The sequence below is a fragment of the Balaenoptera acutorostrata genome, chromosome 4, assembly GCF_949987535.1.
Source record: "Balaenoptera acutorostrata chromosome 4, mBalAcu1.1, whole genome shotgun sequence".
Lineage (NCBI taxonomy): Eukaryota > Metazoa > Chordata > Mammalia > Artiodactyla > Balaenopteridae > Balaenoptera > Balaenoptera acutorostrata.
In genome coordinates this window covers 68,134,264-68,148,541 of record NC_080067.1, presented here as the reverse complement: position 1 = coordinate 68,148,541, position 14,278 = coordinate 68,134,264, and the positions used below count along the sequence as shown (strand labels likewise).

The following is a 14,278-nucleotide window of genomic DNA, read 5'->3' as shown; positions in this document are numbered from 1 at the left end:
TCATCCATTTTACAATATTTATGGAGTGCTTCTATGTGCCAGGCACTGTTCTGGGCACTGAGGATATAACAATGAACAAGACAGGCCGAGTCTCAGTTCCTATTCTGCACTATAATAATACCAATACTCCAAGCTGGATTCCCAGCTTTTGGTCAGCCCTACTCCAATGCATCCTCCACACTGCCACCAGAGAGACTGGAAAGATACAGCTCTGGTCCGGACACTCCCTTGCTTAAATCCCCCTGTAGTATGAATTCCCATCGTGTTCAGAATAGATTTCAATCTCCGTAGCATCCTGTTCAAGGCCCGTCACTAACTGTCCCGCACAGCCTTATCTCTCAGCCTTCACCTTCATGCACTCCGCACTCAGCTACAGTAAATTACTCAAAATCTTAGATACACACATAGAAATAAGCACCTGCTGAAAGTACGTGGCTGGAACTCCATCCCTATTTTATCCTTGTACACTGAAACCTCAGAAAAGCCCTGGTTACCCCCCTCCAGCCTTCGAGTCTAAAAAACAGCGCTGGCGACGCACTCCTCCACAGCCCTGGCATCCTGAGAAGGCTGCGCTCACTCCCACCCCAGCGGGAGCAGTAAAAGGAGGGGCTTCGCCGGGCCTGGGGGCCGCCATCTTGGCTGAGTTGGCCGGAAGTGGTCCGGCCAGTCGGCTTGCCGGCTCGCACTGAGGCTGCGCGGTGGCCTCGCCGCGGGTCTTCGGCGCCGGCGGCGTTGCGGCCGTCCCGAGCCCTCTGCGGTGCAGCCCGGAAGCCACAAAGTCCCCTCTGTCATCTCTCCTAGTCCTACTCCAGCCGTCCCAGCCGCTGTCCAACCCCTCCGCCGGGGTTTGTGCAGCGGCTTGCACACCCCTCGGCCAGTGTACGCGCTTTGCACCTGCCTGCCCGAAAACATGTTGCAGAAACCAGAGAGCGGGGGTCTCCCTATCCTTCAGGCGGAGGAGGAGATGGATGGTGGCCACGACAGTGAGACCCAGGCCCTGACCGCCTCGCAGGAGGTGGCCCCGAGCCCCCTCCTGCGAGAGAGCCCCGAGGAGGACCTTGGCGCTGTAAGGGAGGAGGGGGCTGCGGAGCCCTCCATCACCCTGAAAGGTGCGAGGGCTTTGGCAGCCAAAACCTTGGCCCGGCGCAGGGCCTGCCTCCGTCTGGATCAGACGGTGACCGAGTTGGTGCAGTTTCTGCTGGTGAAGGACAGGAAGAAGAGTCCCATCACCCTCTCCGAGATGGTGAAATACATTATCAGAGACTTAAAGGATCTGTTCCCTGAGATCATCGCAAGGCCCGCAGAGCATCTGCGGTATGTCTTTGGTTTCAAGCTGAAACAGCTTGACCGCAAGCACCACACTTACATCCTGATCAGCAAACTAAAACCTTGAGGAGGAGGAGGAGGATCTGGGAGGAGATGGCCCCAGACTGAGTCTTTTAATGATGATCTTGGGCTTTTTCTACATGAAAGGTAATAGCGCCAGGGAGGCACAGGTCCGGGAGATGCTGCGTCGGTTGGAGGTGCGTCCCTCAAAGTATCACCTCCTCTTTGGGTACCCGAGGAGGCTTATTATGGAAGATTTCGTGCAGCTGAGATACCTCAATTACCGGCGTGTTTCTCACACCAATCCACCGGCATGTGAATTCTCTTGGGGTCCCCGAAGCGACCTGGAAACCAGCAAGATGAAAGTCCTGGGGTTCGTGGCCAGGCTCCATAAGAAAGAACCCCAACACTGGCCAGTGCAGTACCGTGAGGCCCTGGCAGACGAGGCTGACAGGGGCAATGTGGGGGCTAGGGCCAGGGCTAATGCTAATGCTGGGGCCAGCATCCACCCCTGGTGAGGGCCAGCCAGAGGTGAGGCGGGGGGAAGTTGGGTATAAAAGCTACTGTCTGAGTCATAAGTAGACTAGGTGGGGAGAAGGTCGTTATTTCTGTAGCAGTTGTATTCGTGTAACTAGGATTTAGGTTTCATATCTTGCTAAGTTTTGTTACGTTTAATATACTTAAATTGATGTTTATAAATGGGATTGGTCTACTTTTTCGTGTAGGGTTTTGCTGCTTTTTAAAATTAATTGAAAAACTTTACATTTTATTCTGTGATCTTGAACAAATTATGCAGCACTGAATGCTATACTTAAATGGTTTGAAGGAACTCACCAGTATGATGATCTGGTACCAGGGAAAAAAACAGCTGATTAGTATCTAGCTTTCCAACAGTTTTTGTCTACTGTGCAAAGAAGAAAGCCTGACGTGTAACTCTGTTTGCTTAGTTATTGTAGTAGCTGGGGGGGGGGGGGGGGAATGCAATAAATTAGAAGTATAACTTGGTACACTTAATAAACATTTGTTAAGTACTTCTTTTGTGTGATGCACTGTTAGGGGTATTTGGGGATTAAATGCTGAACAAGATAAAGGTCCTACTTTTCAGAACTGGACAGTAAGTAAATAAACCAGAAATTACAGTGCGGTGAGTTGAAGGCTACAGAGGGACACCCAACCCAGCTGGGGTGATTGGGTGAGGCTTGCCTGAGGTTACTTTAGTCGGACTTCAGGGTAGGGAGGGAGAAACGATGGGGTGGGTGGAGAAGAGGGGAAGGAAAAAAGGAAGAAGAAGTTGCGGGTGGGAGATGGTATTAAAAATGACTTAAGATCATAGATGCTCCTCAGTAAGATGGGAAGACATGATACATGGCAGATCTGGAAAACATCCAACCTTTGCCGGTGCCCTTGGTCCAGGGCAGTTTATTACAGTGCACACGTAATGATGGTGACTGTTAGCATTTTGGTCTTCTCCATCTCCCTTCTCTCAATCTCTACAAGCTTTCCTCTTCTACCAAAGCCCTCAGAGACCAAATACTTTAACAATTCTGGAACAGTATGTAGTGTGGAGGGCACGTGTGATGTTCCCTACTGCCAAGAAGTCTTCAAGGGCTCTCCCTTGGCACCAGGAAGCCCAGCACCCTCATCCCTGTTTCTGCTTGGCACTTGCCACCTGCCATCTCCCATGAGGAGGAGAACTGGAAGGCATCTTTCACATTCTTAACTACCCATGAAGAGTCATCTTCAAAAGCAGCTGGAGCCTCTGCAGTGCCTACCACCTTCACTCTGGGGATGAATTCTGTAGAATGGGTACATAGAGTAATAAGGAACCTAGAGGAGTGGTAACCAAACCAGAACTGGGTGTAGGATTATGAAACCGTCCCCTTACAGCTGCCATATACAGAAGAGCTGCTTTCTTCTCTCTTTACTGCTGGTTTTGTGGGTGTGTGTGCTTTCAGTTGCGTCTGAATAACATATCTGAGTATGTTAAGGTTAGCGTGGAATACAAATACTTTGGGACACAGGCCCAGGGATCCAACCAATCACAGTGAGACCAAAGGCTATAAGCTTATGGGTAAAAAAGTTTACTAATGATTAAAAATATGATTTCTGGGCAATTTATAGTTCATTAAACGAAAGTACTGAGTACCCACTATATGCCAAGGACTTTGCTGGGTTCCAAAGATTAAAAAGGGAAAACCGTCTTTACCCTCAAGGAGTAATAGTGATAATTTCTCACATTTGCATTTTCTCACAGCTGCTGAGAGGTCAGCAGTGTGTGCATCTGAGGGTCTGATTACTTGGCGATTTGCTTACAGTCACTTGGCAAAAGACAGCACCAAGACTAGAACCCAAGTCCCTTGCCTCCCAATGTGTTTCATTCTAGTACATTGTTCCCTGTGTCTGGCTTCCAATATATTGTATGTAATTTTATTTATCACAACTCCAAAAATCAAGTGAGGCATGTGTGATTATTGCCAGTTGCCACTGCAGTCCTTTTGGGAGTGAGTAGAGTAGAAATACTTCCCATTTTCACTGTCAGCAGAGGTGACTTTGCTGAAAGTCAGACATATAGTTCACAGCAAGACAGGACTAACAACTACCATTTATTAAACATCTGCTATAGGCCAAAAGCATTTCCCCCTACTTTTCACAACGGTATTGCAAAGTGCCTATTTTGAAATACCTCCATTTTACAGATATTAATACTTGCCATTTATTCAATACGTAATATAAGCCAGCTTTTCAATGCTTTACATATGTTTTAATGATTTTTATAACAATCTAACAGGATAGATATTATCTGTTCCATCTTGAACTATGCAAACTGAAACTCAGAGAAGCTGTAAAGTTCTCATAGATGGTATATGATATAACAAGGATTGGAACTGAAGTCTGACTGAGTCAAAACTCCACACTTTTCACTATTTTACATTTCTTTCTTCTTGGGACTCCTTTCAGACTTGGGGACTCGTGTTCTTTCTTCCAAACATGGCTGTCTCTCTGGAGATGCAAACAAGCGTTGTATAAGCAAGGTAATTATGACAAGACCCTGGCCTGTGGGAGGGTAAAAGGAGGGTGAAATAAAGTTGGAGAATTATCTGTGAACAATGGTCCCAGCTCTGCCTACCCCCAGTGTTCTCAGAGTGCTGACTATGTGTAGAATGTGTATTTTTCCTCAAACTCAGCACGTTTTGCCCTTGTAGGCCATGTTTCCTAAATCTTCTTTAGTCTGCTCTCTCCACTAAGCCTCAAATTAAGTCTTTCGTGCCATGAAACAATCAAATAACATTTCTGGACCTGCAAATATGATTCCCAGCGTTGTTTCCAGATGGTACAAAGGGCTGGCAGAACTTGTACCCTTGCCTCAGGATGAAAGACCTCCCATTTCACAGATGCCATCATCAACTTCTCAGAAGTACTGAACGTGTGGCCTCTGGGCCCATGTGTAGAGCAGACATTGGCCATGGTGAGGGCAAGAGATGAATCCTCCTGTTGCTTATGGTCATTCACATGAGGGAAAAGGAAGGCCTGGATCCCTGGTCTCCTTCCCCTTCAGGCACAAACAGAACTAGATCTTCCTGGGTGAAACCATGTGGATGGGAGAGCAAGGAGATGTCGGGGGAGTGATGGCAGATGGATTACTCCAAATCATACGTACTATACCACAACTAGATAGCAAAGCCAGTAAAGGGAATTCCCTTGAAAACTATAAATGAAGCCTTAGACAATGGGAAGGTCTCAGTTCAGCCACAGACTCTGCAGGGATTTTTTTTTTTCTTTTTTCTTTTTTTTTTTTGGCTGCATTGGGTCTTCGTTGCTGCGCACAGGCTTTCTCTAGTTGTGGCGAGCGGGGGCTACTCTTCGTTGCGGTGCGCGGGCTTCTCATAGAGGTGGCTTCTCATTGCGGAGCATGCAGGCTTCAGTAGTTGTGGTGCACGGGCTTCAGTAGTTGTGGCTTGCAGGCTCAGTAGTTGTGGCACAAGGGCTTAGTTGCTCCACGGCATGTGGGATCTTCCCGGACCAGGGCTCGAACCCGTGTCCCCTGCATTGGCAGGCGGATTCTTAACGCCTGCGCCACCAGGGAAGTCCCTCTGCAGGGATCTTGACATTCACCAGAGTCGGGACTTTTGACCCACTGGAACTTGGAGAATGGGTGTTTGGAAACAGGCTCCGGTTAATTACAGCCCCAGCATGTAGCAGGCACATAGTGCTCTGGAGGTGGCAGCTCATTTGCAGCCCCTGCAAACCAGGCCTCAATGCACAGGCTCAATCACAGTTTCCACTTGAGATAATTATGCTTCATGCCTTGGTCATGGTGGCAACTGATGCTTGTGCAAATTATTCCTCAAATTGTGCAGCCCAGCAGAGATGGCAATAATTACCTCCCAGCAGAAATATAGTGTACTGACTAAAGAGGTTAGGTATTCTGAAAAGTGTCCCAATCAAGGCCTTTTAAAAGTCATGACTATGTGACCTTGAACAAGGAATTCTAAACTCTGAGGACTGAAGCTCTAGGAAAGTTTAGATTGGAGGGTGATTGGAGTTAGTGGTTAGCTACAATCCATACCCACAACCCATCCTACCAGCTGACTGCAAACCCTGCCCAGTTCCCGGGCTAGTCATGACTGATGACAATATCAGCCAACAATTATTAAGCCTTATCTGTCAGGCATGATGCTAAGTATGATAATCAAATTGGCTCAGGCAACTACACAACACCCCCATGAGACAGATTCTACATTTGCCATCATTACAGTACTGTAGGCAAACCACAAAGAGAGAAGAATTCCTTTCATTGTGTCAACGCACAAATTAAAAGACTTGCCCAAAGTCATGGCATAGCTAGTGAGCTGCAGATCCTGAACATGAACCTGAATCTCCTGGGTTCCTGCTGTTATTCCACCTTGCCGGTCTGCAGAAGGTTCTCAGGGAGCAACCAACCTCCCTTTGGGAGAATGGGGCTGCGGGAGAAAGAAAGAAAACCTCTGGGCCTGCTCATTTATACCATAACCTAGAGCGCCCGCAGTAGAGGCAGTGAGGCAGGGAAGGAACAATTTGGCCTCTCTGATTGCAGGGTTTGGGTCACCAGAAGGGATGCAGACTGGGAGAGGAGCCCACGTGGAGGAATGCTAGCTCAGGGCAGCAGCACCGTGGTTCCTGCGGTGGGGGAAATGGTGCCCAGGACGCAGAGGGGTGTCAGCACAGTGAGAGACAGCCATGAGGACAGAGGCGTCTCCTACAGTGGAAAGCCCCTGGCCCCTGCAGCAGACGGATCTGCATTCCACCCCACTCTGCCATGTGAGAGTGTGTGCCTTCACCTGAGTTACCTAACTCTCTGAGCTTTGGTTTCCTCGTCTTTCCAACAGAGATATTGCTATGTACCTCAAAACGCTGCGAAGACGACTGAATGAGGGAATTACTAAGCACCTAGCACAGGATCTGGTACATGGTAACTAGTGTTATTATAAACTGTATTCACTCATTCAACAAACACTTATCTTCTGTACATACCAGGCATACATCCTGGTGGTGAGCTTACAGCAGAGAACAATACAGACAAAAATCCTTGTCGTCTAGAGCTTACAGATTGGTGTGAGGAGATAGATAATAAAGAAGCACAACACATAGCATGTCAGATGGAGATCTATGTCGTAGGGAGAAATGAAGCAGGGAAGGGGCAAAGAGTGCCGGGAGGGTGTGCAATTTTAAATAGCCTGCTCAGGGAAAGCCTCGTTGAGACATTTGAGTCAAAACTGAAGGTGAGAAGCAGGAAGCCCACAAGCTGTCTAGAGGGGGGACCAGGGAGGAGGGGGTGCCGGCAGATGGAACAGTGAGTATGAAGGCCAAGGGTGGAAGCAGGCCAGGCAGGTTCTGAGAAGTAGCTCCTGCAAGCAGAGTGAGTGATGGGGGAGGGTTGAGTAGAAGGAGATGTGTTCCTTCTCCTGAAGGAGCTTGCAGAGCTGGCGCAAGTACCTAAAACAATGAATAAACACGGATCTGCACCCAAGAGTTACTGTCTGAGTTCAGCAGGGGAAGAAACCACAGCAGCCTTAGGCAGCAGAGGCTTCCACTGGGCCCCGAAGGGGAAGGAAAGAGATATTCCTTACTCATAGCTTTTGTTTTTCTAATTACAAATGCTTGTAGTGGCAAATTTGGAGAGTTCCATAAAAATATAAAGAAAATGAATTCTCTAGAATACTGGCACCCAGAGGCAACCATGGTTAACAGTGTAGTATGGTTTTATGTCTATCTCTAGCGTATTTAGTTTTCACCTGCCAAGGGTATAAATGATTTGTTGCTACTTTAACAATGAGTTACAATGACACTGAGCCTCACTCCATGCAATATTTCCCTCAAATACTTCTGGGAGCTCCCAGTGGGGCATGTCAAGTGATGTCACAAATCCATCTATCCACAGCAGTCACCGTGTGGGGCTTATGGAGGCCCATGAAAGGAGCTTCTGCTGGAGATGGTCCTTGTGGAGTCCTCAGCATCCGTGGCTGCTGCCTCCTCGGACGCCCCCAGTGTTCTAGAGGGATGCTGCGTTCTGTGCAGACATGGATAGAGTGTGCTTCTCCCCAGCTCTGTGTCAAGAAATGTCACCTGGGTCCCAAAGCAGCAGTGCCAGGGACTCTCCAACCTCCTCAGGAAGCCCGCTAGTCTCTGCTTGCCATCTCTTGCAAGCGACTCTCCAAACTTCAGCTGAAAATAGTCACCTCCACAGGGACCAGTCCACAACTTCCTCCACAACTCTTTTCCTCAAACCTTAGGAAAGAAAGGAGAGAAAAGGCAGTCCCTGCCTCCCAAGGCACGGCTATTTACATTGCTGAACCAGAACAGTGAACATATGCATTCGCGCTGACAGTGATTACACAGTTTTAGATTGGTGTTGATTTTCCCTAAGCAAAGCAAACAACTACCCCAAAGGTGAACTAAATCCTCTATCTCTAGCAAACTGCTAGCAACTTAGCTCCCTTCCCCCACTTTTTCCACCTTCTCATCATGTTTTGTTTTGTTTTTTTAATTTTTAAAATTTATTTATTTATTTTTGGCTGCTTTGGGTCTTTGTTGCTTCTCACGGGCTTTCTCTAGTTGCGGTGAGCGGGGGCTCCTCTTTCATTGCAGTGCGCGGGCTTCTCATCGTAGTGGCTTCTCTTGTCGCGGAGCACGGGCTCTAGGCACCCGTGCCTTATAACATCTCAGCCAGGGATTTTATATACTGTGAGAGATGGCTAGAATTTAGGTAAAAGCTTGGAATGGAGAAAAGGATTCTAGGCAAGGGAAACCACTTCAGCCAAGGTCAGGTAGCAGGAAGGTGCAGTGTCCTGGGAACCACGAGGGGACCAGTTAGGTTGGAACAGAGTTTGTGGAGGAGAGGAGAGGGTGCTGTGGATGGAGAGAGCAGCTGGGGGGCAGCGGCTGAGGGAGAGCAATGAGCACAAGGACGGTGGCCTGGCTGGTCGTGAAGGGGGAGGCTGGAGGCAGGGAGGCCACTCCAAATTGGAGTAGATGGCAGCCTGACCAGGGGAGTGGTGCAGCAGGAATGGGGGTGGGAAAGGACTGGTTGGGGGAATAACTTGGAACCACTGGGTAACTGATCAGCTGTGGGAAATGCAACAGAGGGACATGTGAGGTATGACTCAACAGCGTCAAGCTGGCATGTCTGGAAGAATGCTGGAGTCATTCACTAGAACAGCTGGATGCCCAGAGGGAGCTGGTTTGTGGTCAAGAAGATGGATATGTCATCAGTCACATTGAGTCTCAGTTGCTCAGTTGAATATCTGATGGACACTTGGAGATGGAGCAGAGGAGGGACACCGAGGGTGAGGGTAGACGCTCTGAGTCAGCCTCTTAGAAGACATAGCCCAAACCGCGGACTCTCTCCTTGGGAAAGAGTGTAGAGGGAGGAGGGTAGGATCCTGACCCATCTCTCTTCTTGCTCAAAGCAAAGGTCTTGGCAGTCCCAAGCAGATTACACAGAAATGCAATCCTGCCTCCACAGTTGCCTTCTGGGTCCATCTTCTGGATATACTTCTACAAATGATCTGGGGGCTAAGAAGGTCTCAGAGGGAGCAGCATGGCCAGGGAGTCATGGAACTAGGAAAAGAGAAGCTGCAAGTTGTTGTAGGTGGGTGTCAGCGAAGGGGTGGCTAAGATTCTTAGTGTGCACTAAAAACAGCATTGCAAACACACAGTCCCACTGCTGCTGGAAGGACTCAGGACAGACCTAACCAAGGCTGAAATGGGCCAACTCATGGGATTCCAGACTTAGCAGCCTGTCTCTCCCCACTTTATAATGGACCTTCTTCTGTCTTGGAATGGAACTTTCCAGGTAACACCATCACCTTTGATCAGACCTGAGATATCTCCACAGTGCAGGACATATCCCAAGGGAGGGAGGTTCTCACTCAGGGAGAACCCTCACATTCAGCCTCTTGGATACACAAGGCATGTTGCCCAGATGCAAATGCACACTTGGTATATACACGTAGAAATATCTCCTCCAAATCCACAGGAGACATGAAGAAAAAAATATCATTTGGCAACTATCATATATCAGGTACTTTGCCTGGAGCTTTCCAAGTATTTTTACATTTAGTCTCACAACAGTTGTGAGAGAAAGGGATCATTTTCCCATTTTGTAAAAACCCAAGCCTCAGAAAAGTTAAATATTTTGCCCAGGATCACATGCCTAGGAAATGGCAGATGGTTCTTGACCCAGGTCTGCCTGTGCACTCACATGTTGTTATTCTTCTTTCTTCACACATGTGTGTACAACAGACTCATACACACAAACACATATCCATCCCCTCTACACACACAAAATCCCCATAGAAAGTAAGCTCCTTGAGGGCAAGGATTTCATTTTGTTCACTGATGTATCCCAGATATCTAGAACAGTGTCTGGCACATAGTACACACTCAATAAATATTTTGTGGGTGTCGTTAAATGAATTGAATACACGTGCATGCAACCCTCACCCGTGTACATGTACATCTACGCACACACATGCACGTGCACACATACGGGCACACTCACTCACCTTCACATACACTTAATTAACACATCAAATCCACTGCCTGAAAGTCGATCCCAGGTGAGGCTCCAGCTCTCAGAGCTGCTCCTACCGGCCTGCTCCTGAAGGGGTGACCTCCCCATCAGGAACCCCACTGCTGGTCTCCCCAGGCTCCTCCCTGGAGCAGTAACCAGCCCTCTCCCCAGCCTCAGCACATCCCACCTCCTTCTTTCCTTAGCTCAGTCAAAATAAAGGATTTTTCTAAAAGATCTTTACTAAGAGAAAAAGAGAAAAATAATCAAGAAACTACAAGCTCTTGAGCGGATGAGTTGACAGATCCAGATTCTTACCCTAAGCCAGGCCCTCCAGTCGGGCCACAGCCTGGCTCAGCGGGTGAGGTGATCAGCTCGTGGAGCCTAGGCCGTGCTTGGCTGCTCTGCCAGTGGCTCAGATGCCCAGCCTGAGGGAGCAGGGAGTTGGCACGGCTGCTCAATCTGGGCCATTCTCTCTTCCTCCAGATACTGCTGCTGCTTCTATACGGGCACAGACACTTCTGCCACTCTGGCCTTGAGCTAACTGCAATTTTACACCCTCTTTGCCATCTGCTGTGCCCTGGGCTTGTAAACCAGAGTGGTCCAACCCAAATCACTCAGTAGGACTGTGTCAATCCCATGCCTAAAACTCCAACAACCTTAATTCCTTCCTAGAGCCTCAAGGCTCTGCCTAAGATGGCTCCTGTCCGTCCTCAGCCTCATCCCATGCCATCCCTTTATCTGGTCTCCAGTTACATTTGCAAAGCAGTTCTGATGGATGTACCAGAGCCCAGGATCCCAAGGGCCTGTTCACCAGACACCTCAGACAACTCCAGATCAGACCCTGGACCAGTGCATCAGCATCACCAGGGTCTCTGGATTAAAAAGTAAATTCCTGAGCCCACCTAAGACCTGCCGGATCAGAATCTCTGCAAGTGAGGCCCAGAAGCCAGCACTTTTAACAGGCTTCCCAGGTGACTGTCACACTCCAAAGTCCAAGAAGCACCACCCCAAATCTATTAAACTCCATATGTACCCCCATGCATATATAATAATGATAGCTAAAATACTTATTGAGCACTTACTATGTGCAAGGAAGTATTTTCATGTGTTAACTCAGTTCACCCTCACAACAACGTTGGAGGGAGGTATGTTATCATGCCCACTTCGCGGTGACTTGCCCAGATTCACACAGCCTTTGGTGGGAAGTCAGGAATCGAACCCCGGCCCTGTGACTTCCGAGCCTGCACGCAATCAGCACACACTTTCTAGCGCACTCGACTGCGCCTACACAAATCACACACACACAGGACCCCCACCCCCTCAGAACCGCTGACCAAAGAGGTTCTGACAAAAGGGATGGAGGGCCAGGGTGTTTTCCAAGGCTCCTGGTTTCTCTCTCACCCCGAGTCTAGCATACGCAGATCTGAGCCTACAGAGCCAACAGTCACAGACAGCAGGGCCGGGGAGCTGGTGAGCTGTGGCCCCAGGACTTAGGCAGCACCCCCAGGCCCTGAGGCTCAGCCCTGCCTGCTGCAGGGAGCGTGCCCACCACGGGCCTCCACTGCCAGGGCCCCTGAACCCTGCCCCCCAGCCTCTGCTGCCCAGCGTGTCCTGGCTCCCCAAGAGCCGAGCCCCTGACAGGGCCCTCCTGGAATGCTGTAGCCAGAGAGCAGATGTGCTTGCAGCGCTTTCCAAAAGCTAGTCTTCTCAGGAATCCTGCCATGGGGGAAAGGCAGGGGGATGGGGGGAAGGAGTGGAAAAACAACCGAAATACCATAACACAGAAAAGTGATCCAAATAAAAAGCAGCAACTGTGTATCTGGAAGGAATAAACTGAGGAGGAGAGGCACAGAGTTGTGCAGCATGGCCGTGAGGCTGCCAACCTTGGCAGCCCGGGGATGGGGGCTGGGTGGCCACTGTCAACTGGCCACAGGGTTGCTCTGGCCAGGGGCTGGGGCAGGGGGAGAGTCTGGGCTGACGCAGGGGCACGAGGAGCGGATCTCAGCCAGCAGTCTCCTCCTTCCCAGGGCTCCAGACACTGTGTTCCTCATCCCCCAAGACCTGTCCAGAGAGGCCTTCTCACTGTTCTCCACTTGAAGCGTCTGCTTGGGACCGTGGAAAGAGCCAGAATGATGCCTGAACTCACAGACATTCTGATCATGGGGAGAGAAGGCCTTCTCAGAATAGGGCTGGGTCCCCTGACAGTGGAGGGAAGAGATGGGAAGGATTTATTTTGAGGCCATAGAATGCAGAATCAAGTGGTTCTCACCCAGCTCCCTCCTGATGAGCAGTGCGACCTAGGGAAACTCACTTATTTGCGCTGAGCCCCAGTCCCCTCACTGTAAAATGGGCTAACTCAGGCTTCCTCTGTGCATCTCGGGGTCAAAAAAAGACCCATAGATTGGACAACCTATCAAAGCTGGGGCTTGAGCACAGAAAGCGAGATGGTGGTGTGTCACAGGATGTGGAGCTGAAGGATTGGGTTTGAGACCTACTAACTAGCCATGTGACCTTGGAGTAGGCACTTAACCTCTCTGTGCTCAAGAGAGCCAGAGCCTAGATACGTGAGCTTTTGTAAAACTTTTATAAGTAGTAGATGATGTCAGCTCCCACTTCCTCAGCCATGTACCAGGTACAGATTGTGCGTATATTTTTGTGAGGTAGGTATTACTATTCCCATTTTACAGATGGGAAAATAAGGCTCAGGGAAGTTAAGGAACTTCTGAAAACTGACAGGTGCTGAAGTTGAACCAGGTCTGTCTGATTTTGGAGCCCATGGCCTCTCTCCTATTGCAGCCCAGGGGGCAGGGATGGGCAGTGCCCCTGTTGGTGAGCTGAGGGAAGAGGTGAAGTCCTAGCAGAGGAGCCTGGCTGGGGATATCTGGCAGCAGGGCCAGGGACTCTGTTTGGCCTTGGCTTGTGCAGGAGGCTTGGTGGAGTGAGGTGTGCCTTGACCTGGAGGAACTGAAGCCCCCAGTGCTTCATGACAACCTGAAGGCCAGCTGCCCAAGGGTGCAAAGGTGCTATAATCCACGAGGACGATTGCCAGGCAGAGCCTGGGGAACAAAGCAGGAAGCACGAGAGCTGCCAAGTAGGTCAGCAGAGCATCAAACTGTTGAGCAAGACAGGTGCAGAGCTGGGAACAAGCTGGATTGTTAACAGGATAACGACAGGTAAAAAGAGGCCCAGACACGTCACCAGGATGGCTCAGGAATCAACTCCGTGGCTGAGGCCTCCTCTTACATCAGATGCTCTGTGAGGCCACAGGGGCTTTTGGATGGACAGGTTAGCAAGGCCTGGGCTCAAGCACAGAGAGAGAGCTGGTGCTAGGTCACAGGATATGGCGTTGAAGAATCAGCTTTGAGACCTACTCATTAGCCGTGTGACCCTGGAGTAGACACTTAACCTCTTTGTGCTCAAGAGAGACAAAGCCTAGGTAAGAGCAGAGCAAAGACAGTTCCCCTCCATGTCTGCTCTCCATCCCCTGCCCCCATCACCCACTCTGTGAAGCCTGCCATCCTGGCAGTGAGTGAGCCACTCCCTTTCTAGAACCCTGTAGCCCCTGTACATGCCCCACATGTGCCCTTCGTTTTGACAGTTTTGACCACTCCATTGCAAGGCCCAGTGTGTGTCACCCCATTAGGACTGTGGGGTTCTCAAGCGTATCCCATCATGGTGCCTGAGACAGGGACTAGTGTTTGAGAAATGAAGGAGGAACTAAGTAAACAAAAATTCATCTGGGGGCCTCCTAAAAGCAGGCAGTGGTCCATTTGGGTCTTAAAAGAGTTGGTGTATTTGGATAGTACTTTCTCTTCAAAGAAATCAAAGGTCTCTTGGCTCCTAATACTTGAGCTAGCCATACCAGTCCCTAAATGCTAAAAGAATTCTCTCGACAATGTT

The 14,278-nt window shown here is 49.5% G+C and overlaps 1 protein-coding gene across 1 annotated transcript; it reads left to right on the top strand.

Moving 5' to 3' along the window:
• Nucleotides 1-709: 709 nt before the first annotated feature.
• MAGEF1 (MAGE family member F1) lies at nt 710-2,283 on the top strand. The gene is given in 2 exon segments (XM_028162107.2): nt 710-1,389; nt 1,391-2,283. Coding segments are annotated over 2 exon segments (933 nt in total). The 5' UTR covers nt 710-910; the 3' UTR covers nt 1,845-2,283.
• Nucleotides 2,284-14,278: the final 11,995 nt, after the last annotated feature.